Consider the following 17,942-nt stretch of genomic DNA (forward strand, 5'->3'; position numbering starts at 1 on the left):
TGGCTTAGTATCGATAAAACAAAAAGTAACAAGCATAATCATTTTGATCAATCCACGTTTAGAAACAAACTAATTGGTTAGCTGGAAATCTATTTATTATTCCAGCATACAAAGTCTTATCGCAAGTAGATAGAATATCCAGTTTTAGGGGGGAAAATACAATAAGGAATTCTAACTTATTGTTGCCTCTGAATTCCAATGGCTCAATCATATGCATATGTCAGCATTGTACAATAACTAGGAAACGCTCCTAATGAAAATAACAAGAACATGGGACCAGGAACCCCATTACTACAACTACTCAAATGTTAACAGTACAACATTTCGATATTACCGGTGCCAAGCTCAGCGACAAATCAGACACTTATCGTCGTTGGTTATCTGCCATATCCAGGTGGTGGTCGTCTCATTGGCAGCAGCAACCTCCAATTTGAGTGTTAATTATCTGCCGTATCCAGGTGGTGGTGGTGGCGGAGGTGACCTCCAATTTGAACCTCTATCCAGTGTAGCATACCTATTATTGGTTTGCTGGTGTTGGCCATATGATCTCCCTCCATGGTATTGAGTTGCTGCTGGTGCCCTATCAGCGCCATAATGTCGATCCCGCTGCTGGCCTCCATTGTCATAGTAACCTCTGTAGTTAGCATTGTATGATGATTGTGAATGCGAATAAGCTACATGTGTTACTGGTGGACGAGCTGAAATGTCATTAACAGAAGGATATGGATATCCTGGACTCTGCGGGTAGTACGCTGGCACGTTGCTGCGAGCATCAACATGGCTGCTTCCATTATAGGGGTAATGTGATCTATTGTAATGATCTCTTTCATAATGAGATGGAGGTGGCCTGTCATAGTAATGTGACGACGTAGAAGAAGCATGCCAGTGACCAGGATCATCATTTCTGTGACCATAATACTGTGAATGGCCAATCCGGTGTTCTCCCCTTGATGCTGTTCTCGGATCCACATCATATCTGCTGTTTGAATATTGTGTACTCACTGCACCGGCATTGTATGGAAATGGTGCAGACCTAGAAGTTGAATGATGGTTGTCTCGACTTATCTGTAAGCTGTTAACAACAAGCCGATGTGCAGCATCTCCAAGTTGTTTTCCAGAAATTGATTCAGCTGGATTATGCCTGAGAAAGTACATGCACAAGGCAGTAAACATCACAAGTGTAAAGAAAAACAGACTAAAACAGTGGATGTGTCATTAGGTTGGCTTCATGCTTTGTTAAGAGCAAAATATAATTTATAAAACAGAAAGATAAAAAAAAACACGATCAGATCATAACTAGTACAACCTTCCACTTTCATAAGGCCTCCTGCCAGAGTCATCATATGGCCGCCTGCCGTTTTCGTATGTCCTCCTGCCAGTGTCTTCATGCCACAAAACTGGTGGTGGTTTTAAATCGCTAGAAGTTACAGTCTGCAGCAAGGAGACCATATTAAAATAAATGAAAAATACTAGACAACTTATGGGAATTCAAAAAGTTTGAACAAAAAAAAGAACAGCATCATAGAGTCTATAAAATCACAAATTACAATCAACATTAATTATATAAACAAAGAACACAGACAGTCAACAATATGGCAATTACCCAATTCAACTCAAAAATATTGTTCATCCTAAAACAAAAATTCAATTACTCTGGCCAAAAAGTGATGGAGATTATGCAATTATATCATATTTAAAATGTGGTTTTGAGCAATTTCAGGCAACTTGCGGTGGACCTCTGATTGAAATTAGGCAGTTTTTTTTATTGTCATGTTATTTCCACTGCTCTTTGTTTCGTCTTCGTCCAATGAAATCCTGTGTTATTTTTTTTCCATTGTCTATCTACTCTTCTGCTGCACCTTCCTGACTGACTTTTATTTCACCAAGTACAACATCGAGTGCTTGGGTGCATACACAACATGAACTGGAGTTGCTGCTTTTGTCATCTCTACCGCTACCAAAACACAGCAAGAATTTGTGACCTCAATCCACAACAGCAAGATGGTGCTGATGGATAATCACCACAGACAGGAAACTTTTATTCCTTTAAAAATTCCTTTGAATTTTAAAATCAACAAAATAATCCTAAATTTTAAAGAGATGAAAATGATTTTACATAGCCGGCATATCATTATTATGTTAGATAAAGTAAAATTAATAATAATGCCTATAGGGAAATCTGAAATAATTTTAAAGTCAGGAATTTTTATTTTACAAGAGAATTTGATTTGGAATCTCTGGCAAAGTTAGAGAATTATATTTTACCCTTACCATTTGCAAAAACCATACCAATGATACACTGAAGGCCACACTTACCATCTGTCAAAGTTAATTTCTTCCATGTGATCATCTCTCTCACACCATAACCCATTGGTTGCCCCCTTCGCTCTCCAATGATTTAACCTTCACTGATGGCCACCCTTGCCTTGGCCATTTTATTCCTGACACTGATTAAGGTAGATAAACAACCCCTGTCTCTGCCTTGATGACTGAGATCCACTCACCGACAAAAAAATTTCTTCTTTAAAGCTTCCAATTACTCATGTCTCAAAATTGAATGACCCCTTCAATCTTATAGAATTTTATACAATTTATTACTATAAATAATTTCATATATATATTCAAAGTCAATATTATATATTTAATTATGAAAACATTTTTTGATTTTTCATGCCATAGATGCAATCTACCACCAATTGATACAAAGTACAGACAATTGATATATTAGAGGTATCAATAAATGCCATGTACTTCTACAAGTGTCAATATGAAAATTTTGGCATACGAAATGGTTAAGATGAATGTTTAATGAATGTATGAAGTGTTATGTTAGAATCAAAAAGAACAAGATACCTACATTTTCAAGCATACAGAAAAACAGCATAGTTTGATTAGACAAGATGAATCAATTAGAAGCAGTGGAGTAAAAAAGCTTGAGAGTGACTTAAGCAAGAAGACTTTCCACAAACTACTGATGTTCTTAAATTCCTCAAATTTAACCCCACACATGAACAAAGGTCAACCAAGGAAATAGTTGTTGACTTGTGAGATTTTCCACTAACTTGAATGGAGATGAATTGTCATTCATCGTGCACAAATGAGTAGTTGGAAAAGAGATGTTTCATCAAAAATAAAGCTTGATGTCAATTAGGATAAGCTAGGTAACGAAGGTACTAAGTAAATCATATCAATAACAGGTATATCTAGCACCACAACTAACAGGTAAACAGATGTATACCTTTTGGGGGAAAATAACACCTGCAGGTGGTTGAGTGATATGCTTATGTGCATCTGGAAGTTTGTAAATTGAACATCTGGAGAAAGGAACAGTTACACTCTTTCTTTGAAGTAAATACCAAATAGGCAGAGAATTGGAGCTTACATGACTTGATTATCCATTATATCTTCCTTTCCTTTAACTGGAGACTTGAAAATCGGAGGACATGGATCTCCACCACAAAGACATAGATACCCATTCATTCCACCACTGCATAGAGAACAAATGTCATAACAGATCAAACAGTTAAAATACTCTTCTTAAGGTGATTAAATTTTTGTTAAAACAGCATGCCACAAGTCCCAACAATTTGGGATTAACCATATATATTAAATTTCACCATGTGTAAGCTATATTATTAGTAGCATTACAATTTCTCCCATGATGAATTAACCTCGTCATGGCCGATCCCAAGCCCGGATAAAGGAGGAGAGTTGCGTTAGGTTGCCATCAATGAATGGATTCATTAAAATATTATGCTAATGCTTGAATGTTCCCTGGAAGAAACGCGTTGCAGGGTCCGATTGTAATGTCTCTGCAAGGACCGCTACATCTCCAAAACTCAAGTGTAGTGATAAATATGCAAGAGTCTGCGTTGCAGGATCCGACTGTAACGTATCGACAAAGACCGCTATATCTCCATGAGAACTTAGATGTAATGTTAAATAGACAAAGGTTCTCAAACCATAAGTTCGATAAGAACAAATATTATAGAAAACTAATAGTCTAATATTTAAAACATAGAACATAGGAACTCTCACTGGTAAAGCAATGGAGATAATAGATACGATGATTAAGAGAAGAATTAGTATTTTGTATTTACAAGAGACAAAATGGATACGCGCGAAATCAAAGATGATAGAGAACTTGATTTTAAGTTGTGATACATATGAAAGAGTAAAACAAGAAATAGAATAGGTATTATTATAGATAGTTCGTTAAAGGATGAGGTTGTAGGAGTAGTTAGAAAAGGAGATAAAATTATAGTTCTCAAGATAATAGTAGAGAAAAAAACTATGAACGTAATTAGTGTATATGCATCCCAAGTAGGATTACATAAAGATACCAAATTGAAGTTTTGGGACGGCCTTGATGAAGTATTATAAAATGTTTCACCAAATGAAATGATTTTATTAGAAGGCGATCTAAATGGAAATGTTGGAGTAAACAATAAGGAATATGAAAGGTTGCATAGAGGTTATGGGTTTGGAATGAAGAAGGAAAAACTATATTGAATTTTGCAATAACATATGACCTTATACTAGCTAATACATTTTTCAAGAAAAGAAAAAAACACTTGGTCACGTTTAAAAGTGGGAATAATAAATCGCAAATTGACTTTCTTATGGTTAGGAAGAAGGATAGAAAGGTTTGTAAAGATTGCAAGGTCATCTTTAGAAAAAGCTTAACTATTCAACATAGGTTAATAGTGTTGGATATACATCTCAAGCATAATATTAATAAAAGAAAAATATACACGACTCCTAGAATTAAGCGGTAGAAGTTAATGGATGGGAAGCAAAACATATTTAAGGAAAATGAAGGAGTACAAGTATTAGGTGAAATATACGGTGACTCTAATACGACATGGGAAAAGATGATATCAAAATTGAAAATAGTAGCAAAGAGTGTATTCGATGAGTCAAAGAGGCATGCACTACCAAATAAGAAATCTTGGTAGTAGAATGAGAAAGTACAGAAAGTGAAGAAAAAACGAACAACCTATAAGAAATTATATATTTGTAAGAACGAGGAAAACTTTAAAAAATATACAATAGAAAAGAAAGAAATTGAGAAAGCAATGAATGAAACTAAGAATAAACTTTTGAACAATTATATTAAAAATTAGATACAAAAGAAGGAGAAAAAGACATTTATAAAATAGCTAAAGTGAGAGAGAAAAAGATAAAAAATCTTACCTAAATCAGATGTATTAAAGATGCAAACTTTTTAATAAAGGATTAAGTGATTAACTTAGCTTAGGTAATTTAAGTAGGTAAAATGAATATAGAAACTTAAATTTTTATCGTAGAATTCAATCTTCAGAAGTAGTATAATCTTTAAATGAGATGTAAAATGGAAAATCATTGAACCAGATAATATTCCGATAGAGGTATGGAAGTGTCTAAGGAAATAAGATATTAAATGACTTACAAAATTATTTAACATAATATTAAAAATTAAAAAAAAATATCTAATCAATAGAGGGTAAGTATTCTAGTTCTCTTATATAAGAATAAAGGAGACGTACAAAATTATGCAAACTATAAGAGTATTAAACTAATGAGTCATATCATGAAACTTTGAGAAAGAATAATAGAAAAACAAATTAAAGGAGACCACGGCAACCAAAAATCAATTTGAGTCCATGTCTAGAAGGTCAACAATAAAAATTATACATTTTCTTAGACAACTAATTGAAAAGTATCGGGAGCACAAGCAAGATCTACATATGGTATTCATTAATTTAGAAAAAAATTATGATAGAATTCCAAGAGAAATTATATAGAGAATTTTAGAAAAGAGAAATGTTAGCGTAATATATATTGAACAAATTAAGGATATGTATGAGGATGTAACGACCAGGGTGAAGATTTCAGACGGATTAACCGAAGTATTTCTAATAAAGATAGGGTTACATCAAAGATCAACTCTAAGTCCCTATATTTTTACACTAATCATAGGCGAACTCATTAGACACATTTATGATACAGTACCATGGTGCATGTTGTTTGCACATAATATTATTTTGATAGATAAGACACGTGAAAAAGTAAATGTTAAACTAGAATCTTAGTGAAAAATACTAGAAGTAAAAGATTTTTGACTTAGTAGAATAAAGATAAAATATATGAAATTTAAGTTTAGCAATATTAGCCGTAATGAGACAATTATTAAGATAGGAAATGATGAATTATCTAAAATTGAGAGTTTTAAATATTTAAGATTATTTTTGCAAAACGATGGAGAGATTGAGAGAGATGTCTTACATAGAATACAAGCAGAATGGTTGAAATGGAGGAGAGCATCGAGTGTTTTATGTAATCGTAAAGTACCTCTAAAACTTAAAAGGAAGTTCTACAAAAAGGCGATTAGAACATTTACGTTTAAGATTGTACGGACATGTACTTAAACAACCAATAAATGCTCCAATTAAACGATGTGAAGTTATGACAAATATGTCCATCAAACGAGGAAGAAAAAGACCAAAAAAGACTTGATTAGCAACAATAAAATAAGATAAAATTTATTTAATTATAGATAATGATATACTATGAGATAGAACCCAATAGCGTAGAAGGATCCATATAGCAAACCCCACCTAATGGGATAAGACTTAGTTGTTGTTATTGTTGTTTTAATGATATCAAATAGAATTATTTTCTCCCATTTCTTAAAGATTTTTCTGTATCTATTTTCTTCCAAACACACTCTCTGAGATTCTCCATTTAGTTGACACTAAATTTTTGTAATTTCATTAAATTTCTTTATCATTTAACAAATTAACCAAAAATGGCTAGCCACCCATTCAATATTACCAAGAGTAATGATTCTCTGCATGAAAACCCAGTAGGAAATTGTAGCAGGACAGACACAGACATAGAAGTGGGGCCCACCTGCATGCAAGTGGGACCCAGCTGCCTGTGTTTGTCCTGCTACAATTTCCTGCTGGGTTTTCATGCAGAGAATCATTGGAACAAAAACAACCAGACATGAGCTATAACTTGCTAGCAAACTTTATAATACAAAAACTCTAATGTAGCTTAGCTTTCCAAAATCGCTATTTAACAAGTTCACACTACCACTATTCTTTAAAGGAACAATAACTTAAGGATATCTGTCCAAACAAATAAAAGTAGAATATATTTTTCACTTGTTTTCTCACTGAGCAGAGGCATACACAGATATATACCTGGCCATAGGATCAATTTTCTCTTTTACTTCAGCCTTCTCCTTGTCTGGCAAATCTGAGAATCTGCTTGTCAAAGAGAAAATGTATGGGGAAAGAGTGTGGGAAACATTCACAAAAAGCATGTCTGACATAATAGTGTTCCGGCGGACTTCCTCCTCCTATCAAAATATAACCACACATAGTGAACCCATTTTCATATTTGAGAACATGATTCTGATTTGCATGCAACCACTAATACCGTTAAAGTATGTTCCACTTTTCTAATCTCTGAAAGTAAGCGAGTTTCATCGATGAAAGGTAGCTTAGCAATTCCCTGAGAACAAAAAACAATGATACCATCAAATCTTGTAATGTTGAAGAGTATAATTAAAGGAATTTTCACAATACACAGTTAAATTGTTTTTATTGTCTAACCTGCCAAGCAAATCTCTTTCCATTCATGTCCACTTCAAAATCTGAATAAAGATGATTAAAACAATATCAGAAATGCAAACGGAGGATAGGCTTTATCAAGTTTCAGTTACCAGTTGGATAGAAGTCAAGAATCGGAGATGTTGGATCAGACATCAATTGTCTATACTGTAAAGGAAGTGCATGGGAACTGTAACAGTAGATGAAATATCAGCCAAAATAATTAATAAAATTATATAAAGTATAATTATTGATATTAATTGAATCACCTTGCAGCTGGAAAGACCCCCATCAATTGATCGAATGGTTTAAAAGGTGAACCGAGAGTAAAGGTTATGTTAAAGCTGCCTAAATCTTTCATATCAGAGGCAAAAGGAGCATAATGGTAAGGGTAGAACCTGGTAACAGAAGAAAATATTGTAGAATGGGCATATGTGTACATACTATACATGAAACAGAAAAGATAATTATGAGATCTTATTTAAACATAAGTAATGCACTGCTGAAGGCAGTGTTGTGGATCAATCTTACCATTGCCATGAGCAAACTCCTTCATAGCAAGACTGCATGACCCAGCACAGGCCTTCAGTGTACCTCAAGACCTAACAAAAACAGAAAGCAAAAAGACTAGGTAGTTGACACAATTCTTTCAACTTATGGTAAACTTTTAAAGTTGGATGGTATTAGATGAGTGTCTAAAAGGCACAATATCCATCCTCTAGAAAGAAACTAACGGATATTTTTCAAAAAAAAAAAAGGATAAGTTGATAACAGAACTCTTTCATGGCCTTGCCTATGACGACACATATGATAACAATGCAGTTACAGTTGATAGAATAGAACCCAAGGTGTTGGTTCATTCAGAATGTGCATCTGTCACAAATCAAGTCTATGACAGACTTCTTCACACCACATGAAGATATGCATTTGCAAAGTTAGTGATATCAATCAATTGCAATATCATGCCTAGCGCCTTAATTAACCAAATCCAATCCAATTTCAACCAATTTCTTTTTTACTGCAAAATTTTATCTGAATAAATCATAAAGAAGGAACCAACAAAGTTCTTGATAACCAATACAAAAGTTGTGATGATGGGACCTAGAGATGCATGAGAAATAACACAAGGCTCCCAACCATTTTTACCCAAGTCAACTTCTCATTTCTTAAAAGCTGACTCATGCATACATACCCATAGTTGAAGAGGAAATGCTAGACCAGTAGGCCAAAGAGTCTGATAATGCAACCTTCTAGGAATATAGACTTTCATAATGCAACCTTCTAGGAATATAGACTTTCAAAATGAACCATTTAGTCTGGTTTGGACTTTGGATGCCCATGCAAATGGCCATGACTAAACCATTGTGAGAAGAAAATCATATAGCCAAGAAGAATGATATATTTTTATTTTGTCATGATCAAATCTATTGTGAGAACTGAGAAGAAACACATGGCTAAGTGGAAGTATTATTTCATTACATTTACTATTACAACGTTTCTTTCTTGTTAGATAACAAGAACTTACTCCTATCAACCTACAGTAGATAAACAGAGTACAACCGGCCATTTGCTAAAAGTAATATGAGAGATATCGTGGAAAATGTTTAAGATTTTCTGATGCAAATAAAACAACCAGACCATTTTAAACTATATGAGTAGAATATAGTAAATAAATTCATGGTCTAATAAGTGGAGAGAAGAGACATTTGTTGTTCTCAACAGGGAGAGAAAAGGAGAAGTGAAAGAAAAACGAGGAAGATGATCTCATTAGCATCAATCTATCATGCGCGTTGGTTGACCACGGAACAATACCACCTCTCCCAATCAAGCACAAAATAACTTTTTAAACCGTCTTTACAGTCACATAAAATACGAAGGTTAAATCATATCACTAGCTAACTAGTTTGTTTAATTTCAAATGATGTCTAAATTAATGTTTTATTTGATAAAAGCCAATTTCACCAAATAGATAAGCAAAATGCATATTCCATGTAGTGTTTAAAATTTAAATCAAAATACAAATTCTTTTATATGTATCTTAGTTTGTGAACACCCATTTTTATATGTTTGCATTCGTACTGTAGTTTTTAGATTGATATGCAAATATTTCATGAAGAATTGTAGATTGCTTAGTAATCATTAATCTATGTTAGGTGATATCTGTAAGCTATGTTACCTGGATTCTGATACGAGTATCCAACATGAGTGTGAATTTAAGTATTCAACATGGCTATTTCTAAAAAAAAGTAGTGATCAATAGAGATAGCAAGTGTCCACTGGAAGTGTAAGGGACAGAAGAAAAGACCAAGTATTGTTTATATTGATTGCTTAAAATGTTAATTTGATATTTTATTTAGTAGATGTAAGTTAAAAGTTTGACACATGAGGTTATACATTGTTCTTAATTAAGCTAATATTATTTTGAAAATATCTACTGTATATGCATAATTTACAGTATACCAATTAGTAAGCTTTTTTAACAGCTTGATAAATTATAAAGGTTTCGACAGATTAAATTAATCACTTACAACATCTCTTTGAATTGCCTCAATTTCTTCTGGAGATCGTGCAGAAAACTTTTCTTGATAATATCTGTCTTTCCATCCAGGATCTCCTAGTTTGACCTGTCACATTAAACGAGAATAACTGGTCAACTAATGTCTAGCATGGGATACTTAAATTAAATGAAAACAAAAACTCAGTATCCATGGGTCTGTCCCAAACCTGTTGCATAATCCCATTAGTAGTGTGAATGTCAATTATTGATCAAATACTTCCAACAACTAAAATCTACTCTACTGACAGAATGAGCTGAACTTTGTGATAAACCAAATATTCATGGATTCAAGTGTTATTAAATACTGTTTCTCTTGACAATAGAACGTTAAACATAACATTTAAAAGAGATGTCCTTGCTCTACCATAGGTGTAGAACAGGAATATAAATCCAGTTTAAATCACACTAAAATTGAATAAATTTCAGACCACATTCTCCAAGGGCATGGTTGTGGACAGGAGAGAAAGAATGTGCATGCCAAAGAGATAATAGAATCAAATAAAATATATAAGTCCAACACCAAAAAAAATCAAGAGTTATAGACATATAAACCTTGTCCTCTTCTGGATTTTCAGAGTTAAAAAGATCAGATTTCTCCCGCAGCAATTCCTTAAGCTTTGTCTTCAACTCCTCTTTATTTTCTTGTATCTAGAAATTAAAAACAAAATTTTTAAATTAACAATAAAAAATTTAGTTCTGTCTGCATGAATACAAAATTGAAGATTATCTTACATCTACTTCAAGACTATTCTCGGCCTCAACAATTGCTGCACCTATTGTTGCTCCTCCAGAAGACAAGCGAGCAACTTTTTGGGCTCGGAAACTAGCCCCTTTACTATCAGAGTCTTTGGATTGGTTAGCCTAGATGTCAAGTGTCATAGATTAGTCATTTGCGCTATCTGATTTTCATTTCTCATAGTTATTATTCTTTCAGAGTCTGAGGAAGCACCAACTTGTTGATATGGTGAAGGCAAAGCACCCGATGCAAGTCGTGAGCCTTGAAAACGACTGACAGGAACTATGGAATCAGGTCTCACTTGAGGGTCGATATCATCTCCTCGCTTCATTTGTGTCTTTTCACGCTTAATTCTTTCTGCTTGGCGCTGACAAAAATAAAACCAGTAATGAATATCACCAAAATTTTGAAGATAATGTCACATCAAATGACAGAATGGAATTCTATGCAGTTTTATCACTAGTAATAACTGTATTGGTTAAATAGCTTTTAATTATGTCAATTGAATTTTTTAATCATCATTGAGCTTGACTGCCATCTTTGAATATGCTCATACCAGCTTGACATACCTTTCTCATTTAATCATATCTATGTTTAAATATCTTTTATCATTTTTTTCATCAACTGAAGCTCCACCTAATGGCTTCAAGATAATAAAAATTTATTTATTTTCTTTTAAAAGTATCCTATACATCCATAAAGTATCACATGGAATTATATGGAGCTTCCTAATATATATTTTATCAAACAATAAATATGATTCTGAAATAATAAAAAAATTGTAAATGTATCCGCTTCAAACAAGCAATCTTCTGGAATTATAAGGAACAATAAAGTTTAGTAAATCATGTATTGCATAAATTATATGATATATAAAACTTATAAGAAAGCATGAAAAATTTGGAACATGTGGACCTTGATGCAGATTAACATACATATTTAATCAAGTAATAAAGTTGCTTCTAAAATAAATAGCAAATTTGGAACTGACTTGATGCAAACGAGCCCTCTTCTGGAATATTTTGTCTTCATATGACCCAACAGCCTGAATGAAATGTTCCACTCTGCTCAAGTTGGGCTGGCAGAAACAAAATCAGTTAGGTTACCCAGATGTAAATTTGAACAATAAAACACGTGAGAAAATTCAAATCTTGTATACCTTGCTTGAGTCAGTTAAATAGCCACCCATTACTTGAAATTCCTTCTTGTATACAGCCATTAACAAATTTATGGCACCCTGCCACCATGAAGATTAAAGCAACATCAAAAGCTAGTGAAAAATCAAGATAAAGGGTACATGATGGCATGGAATGATTAAATTTCTTAAATTTCCAAATCACAACCATTCACAAAAAGTAGCAAAGACCTCAGATAACAAACCTCTCGAATTTCTAATGTTGGCATATGAGGAAGGAAGTCATTCCCAACAAAGAAGCATATGAAGATGAAATCATCAACTATGCGTTCAAAGTCAACTTCAAAAGGAGGATTAGGGATTCTGAATTCATAGTCCAAATACTCTCGTAGAGTCCAAATGTTAAGAAACTGCATTTTCATTTAATTATGGTAATGTTTAGCATTTTTAATATAAAAAAATATGCAAAAAGACAAAGGATGTACAAGCAAAATCAGACCTGGTAAGGTTTCTTGGCAATAGATGTGCCTTCACTCTTTTCATCAAATTCCCCAGATTTTCTTTTTGCATTCCCTTGGCAATCTGCTGCTAAATGGCCCATCTGACCACACAAGAAGCATTTGTCCTGCTGTCCGGGAGTGAAAACAATCTAACACGCCAAAAACAGAGATTACACATGTAAATATTCCATCTCATGAAAGAAACTACAAAATATATGACTGAACGTAAGTTAATTTATTAAGAAGATGGTAGATCAAAACAACCAATATTTTGGAAACCGAAAAGAAATGTATTTACATTGTTGTTCACCAAATACAATACTTGAACACACAGAACTTTATCCAAAGTTCATGAACAGAACAAGGCAAAGTGAATCATATTTCTAGCATCAGCAGGAAATGGGATTAAGCACTAACCTCTCTCAAGATTGAGAAGTGCACCTCATGCGTGGCCAAAGCCAACATGATCAAGTCAGCATCCTGAAAAGAAAATGATCATAAAGCTCTAATATAAGAACACATAAATTCCCACAAAACAGACAATGCTAAGGGAATGCATGAAAGTTAGTGAAATATTGACAGCATGTGGTGGAATAATTGGTATAAGTGATGATTCTAAAAGAAACAAAAATTTAAAACCTGAGTGCAGATGAAACGTTGACATGATCTCATGTGTCATGAAAAACAAGATAACTACTCTGCGATAGTAAAATATGTAAAAATATCACCCACTCGGACAGAACAGCTAAAAACACAACATACCAAGCCATATAAACAGTGTCGAGTGTTTGGATCATAACCAGGCAGATTCCGCTGGAGACGGATGTACGACATAATTTTGTGTTCCCCTTCACCAGGAACATTAGCATCAGAAAGGATAACCTACACGGAATTGCATCATAACCAAAACAAAAATGTTTGTATTTTGTTGTCAACATTGTACATCTGATTGGCACATCAAGAATAATGAATATAAAGGAACAATTTGCTGTTTCCATGACAGAAAAAGATTGAACTATGAAGCACAGAAATAATAACTTGCATACTTTTATTCGTTTCCAACCAGGGTCATAATTTAGTCGGAGATGTATATAGTACTGCAGCGCAATTGATAAAACGGCCATAAATTCAGTTCCAGGAGTAATAACATTTGAATCAAAAAGTTGTGACTCCTTTTTAGGAGGAAGCTTTCTGCCTTCCATTTCAAATTCTTGGCGTAGCTTCTCTTCTTCAGCTGCCTGCAACAGGAGCAACTGAATGATAATATGTCACTAGAACTTAATATTGCATGTGGTTGCTAATCACAAAGCCTAGCTGTCACATTTCTACATGAATGATATTGTTCTGTGAAAAATATACAGTAGAGATGTAAAGTTATAGGCATGCCCACCGCATCAGCTGCATCTTTGGCTGCTCTAAATCTTCTAGAACGCTGTTGGTTCATCTTAGCTCTCGGCGCAACACCATCTAAAGACAGTTTAATTATTAATGTGCTTTCAGAAGTAAGAGGGAAATAATCATACATGGATCAAGTTCCAACTACTAGAGAAATCAATAATGAAACAAGATATATCTCATAGAATAAAGCCATAAACTTGAACATGGAACATTAAAGAGATCATAAAGGGGGGGAAATGAAATATTGTCATTCTAATATCAATGAAAACAAATATTACTAACAGAACTCACCAATTGCCATATATAGCAGCTTCCGAGGACGCACCATGACAAAGAGTCTATCGATGTAATCAAAAATGCACTGAAATACCTCATCGAAGGTCGTGGGAGCAGGCTGTTGAAAATGTGGAGATGAATCAGCACAAAAAAAAAATCTTTCGATTTGCATGCATCGTATATTGTGTAAAAGAATCTCGTGAAATGCAAATGAATGGAATGTACAGCAACTATAGCATAAGTGCAAAAGTGCATCAAGCAAAGTTCCAGCAGCAACAAAGAATGAATGGAAAGCATAAGAAATCCACAATATAGCACTGAGAATAATCCACCTCGCAGAAAGAGAAAAATATTCTTAATTGAAAGATCATCCAATACAAGGGATCATAACCCTTTTTCTAGCAAGGCAATGAGGCCACTTTATAAAATACCCTAAAACTATAACAAATTCTCAAATAAATTTAAAACAAATGTCCAAACAAATCGGGATCCTGACATCTCTTATCTTCATAGTTTGGCAATAAGAACACTTTAACAACCACCAAGCATTTATCTCACTATGTGGGGTCAACTATATATATCCTCCTATATCCCTTACTCTATCATCATATATATTTAAATGAGTTTTATCTTCTTTTATCATTCTTAACCAAGTCTTTTTTGATCTCCCTCTTCCTCTATTAATGTTTGCATTTGCCATGGTTTCACATCACCTAACTGATGTATTTATTGGGCGCCTAAGTACGTATCCATATTATTTTGAATGTGTCTTTTAGAGTTTTCCCTCAATAAGTGCACCTTCAACATCCACCTTAACATCCTCATCTTTGCGACTCTCATTTTTTGCTCTTTTATTCACTTCATAGCCCAACATTCAGCTTCATATAGCATAGCAGGCTTAACTATTTTTTTTGTAAAACTTCTCTCTAAGCTTTAGAAGTACATTATGATCACAAAGAACAACCTACACCATAACACCATCCTCCATTTCAACCATCCTACTTGTATCCTATGTAAAACTACTCTATCAACCCCTCCATCGTTTTGCAAAAATAATCATAGATACTTAAAGTTCGTAGTTATAGGAACTCGTATCTTCTATCTTAGCATTTGTCTTGCTATGTGTAATACTACTAAACTTAAATTTTTGATATTGTCTTTACTCTACCGAGCCTAAAATCCTTTACTTCAAATGTTTCCAGCTAACATTCGAACTTAACATTTACTCTTTCATGTGTCTCATCAACCAAAATAATATCATCTGTAAACAACAAGCACGATGATAACGCATCTTGAATATGTCCAGTGTGTTCATCCATGACTAGTGTGAAAAGGTATGAACTCTATTATTATAGGAAATATTTTAGTTAATCCACCTGAAGTTTATACTTTTTTCATTGCATCCTCATACATGTCCTTAATTGTTTCAATATACGCTACGCTACTTTTTTCCATAATTCTCCATTTAATTTCTCTCGAAATTCAGTGATAAGCTTGTTTAGGTTAATGAATACCATGTATAAATCTTTCTTTTTTTCCTTCTACTTTTCAATCAGTTGTCTGTCTGAGAATAAGTATAACTTCTATCATCGACATTTTAAACATGAATCCAAATTGATTTTTAATCACCTTGGTCTCCTTAATCTTTTTTCTATCCCTCTTTCCCAAAGTTTCATGGTATGCCTCATTAGTTTAATGTCCCTATCAGAATAAGAACACTTATTTATAAAAATAACCAGAAATTAGAAGAAATCCCCAAATAATTCTAAACCTTTAAAACTAAAAATATCATGATTACTTATGTCATTCTCCCCTACCAAAAAGAACTTGACTTCGTCAAGTGGGAGCCCTGTGAAGCCTTACAATGCTTGCATAAGTGCAGAATGGATGAATGTTGCATCTGTAGAAAATGGTTCAGTTGCTTCTTCTTTGATCTCAGTAAATAAGTTACATCTATACGACATATCTTATAATGTTAGCATAGCCCGTGTCAATCATATGGGATGGTTGCAATAAGGGAAGAATGGGTGAATGTTGCATCTTTAGAAAATGGTTCAGTTGCTTCTTCTTCAATCTCAGTAAATAAGTTACATCTATACTACATATCTTATAATGTTAGTATCAATAACCACGTCAATCATATGGGATGGTTGCAATAAGGGAAGAATAGCTGGAGTTGGAACATAAGGAGTACAACTTGTGGACAAATCAACAAAACAAACAAAGAAGATGGGCTCAAGTGTCCCTTGATAAGATATTAGACCCTCTATATTGAAAGTTGATTGATGTTTAATTCAAGTGGTAAGTCAATAATATAAGCATGAGAGGATATTTTCTCATAATGCGGGATCAGAGGAGCATGTTTAATTCTTTATTTCAAAATAAGTATTAACAATCATGAGATCATAAGATGTAGCAAATTGAAACTCATATTATTCTCTTCATTACTTTTCCTAAATCCAGAATCCAAATGTATTATCTTTGTAATCCTTTAGAGTCTTCCTATGTGACAATTTAAATCACCTCCAAGTATAAGTTTTCAGGCATATGTATACTATGAAGCATTTATCTAGCTTTTTTAAATATATTTTGGTTCATGTAAACATCTTATGACTAGTTTTCCTCATAGTCAATGTCTCTGTTATTTCTCATCATTTCCAAGTATTCATATATTCCAATTTGCTAATCTAATCCCATAATCATGGGAAACCATGTTTACCTACATTGGCATATGGCAACGCAAGAACTTTTGCATATTTTGCATCGCATTTTGGTGGTGATTGAGGAGTCACTTTTGGGTGACCTGTTAGCCCACCCTTTACATATCAAGGTAGCCAAGTGTGAAAAACCTTCATATCACATACAAATGATGAGCTATCCTAATAACAAATCAGGTTATGATTTCATATGCATAGATAATGTAAATGAGGGCTGCTCATAGTCAATAAAACCCTCGGTTTTTCATCCGAGCTTGCCGGTTATCACAGAACAATTCACAAAGATTTGCATTATATGATGTGAAAATTTCTATCCTCATCTAAACAGTATTGAAACAAGATCCTGAAGCCCAAACAGGTAATCCTACATCATTCCAGTTGGATGTATATAGTTTTAATTAATGAGTAACTCCTTGAGGAATGGCAGAAAATAAGCCACGACGTTTGTAATCCTACATCATTCCAGTTGGATGTATATAGTTTTAACTAATGAGTAACTCCTTGAGGAATGGCAGAAAATAAGCCACGACGTTCAGATGGCTAGAAAGAAAACAAACTGCATGTCAATTGTGATATGGTGCAATTGACTCTCGTGTTGGTGAACTCATGCAGCATAGAGGCGAAATAGCATTTCGCCTGCGATTGAAACAAAAAGAAAAAAAGAAATAGAAATAGAAGGGGAAACGTACCCGATCCTCCGGGTGGAAGCAGGGGTGGATGATCCCGTTCATGTCAAGGTAGAGATTATCGTACTCAAGGCCATTAGGGTTGGGCTTGGAGGTATCGACAGGGATCTTGACGCCATCAATCTCGACCGCCTCCTCCTCCACCACGTCCACCACCACCATGGGGTACTTCTCCGCCAGCCAGCGGTAGAACGCAGGGACTCCCATTGCGCCGCCCTCTCACGCTCTCTCCGCGATCTACGCAGACCCTAACCCTCGGATCGAAGAAGATAGGGCTAGAAGGAGGCGAGACTGAAACCCTAGGTGTTGAACGCGAGAGACGACCGACGAATGCGA

At 34.2% G+C, this 17,942-nt stretch overlaps 1 protein-coding gene across 1 annotated transcript; it reads right to left on the reverse strand.

Moving 5' to 3' along the window:
* Window positions 1-20: 20 nt before the first annotated feature.
* On the reverse strand, window positions 21-17,942 carry LOC141844939 (5'-3' exoribonuclease 3). The gene is made up of 24 exons (XM_074732919.1): window positions 17,610-17,942; window positions 14,219-14,321; window positions 13,920-13,996; window positions 13,576-13,767; window positions 13,292-13,411; window positions 12,947-13,009; window positions 12,529-12,678; window positions 12,275-12,439; window positions 12,054-12,131; window positions 11,886-11,972; window positions 11,112-11,261; window positions 10,891-11,019; window positions 10,711-10,806; window positions 10,130-10,225; window positions 8,133-8,203; window positions 7,871-7,999; window positions 7,715-7,791; window positions 7,605-7,645; window positions 7,429-7,503; window positions 7,191-7,348; window positions 3,383-3,487; window positions 3,239-3,314; window positions 1,307-1,431; window positions 21-1,141 (listed from the first exon to the last, which is right to left on the reverse strand). Exons 1-24 carry the CDS (start codon window positions 17,811-17,813, stop codon window positions 442-444), a joined length of 3,267 nt encoding a protein of 1,088 aa, XP_074589020.1. The 5' UTR covers window positions 17,814-17,942; the 3' UTR covers window positions 21-441.

This window comes from Curcuma longa, chromosome 14 (genome assembly GCF_044706935.1).
Source record: "Curcuma longa cultivar G26 ecotype Majalengka, Jawa Barat chromosome 14, ITB_CL_G26_1.1, whole genome shotgun sequence".
Classification (NCBI taxonomy): Eukaryota; Viridiplantae; Streptophyta; class Magnoliopsida; order Zingiberales; family Zingiberaceae; genus Curcuma; species Curcuma longa.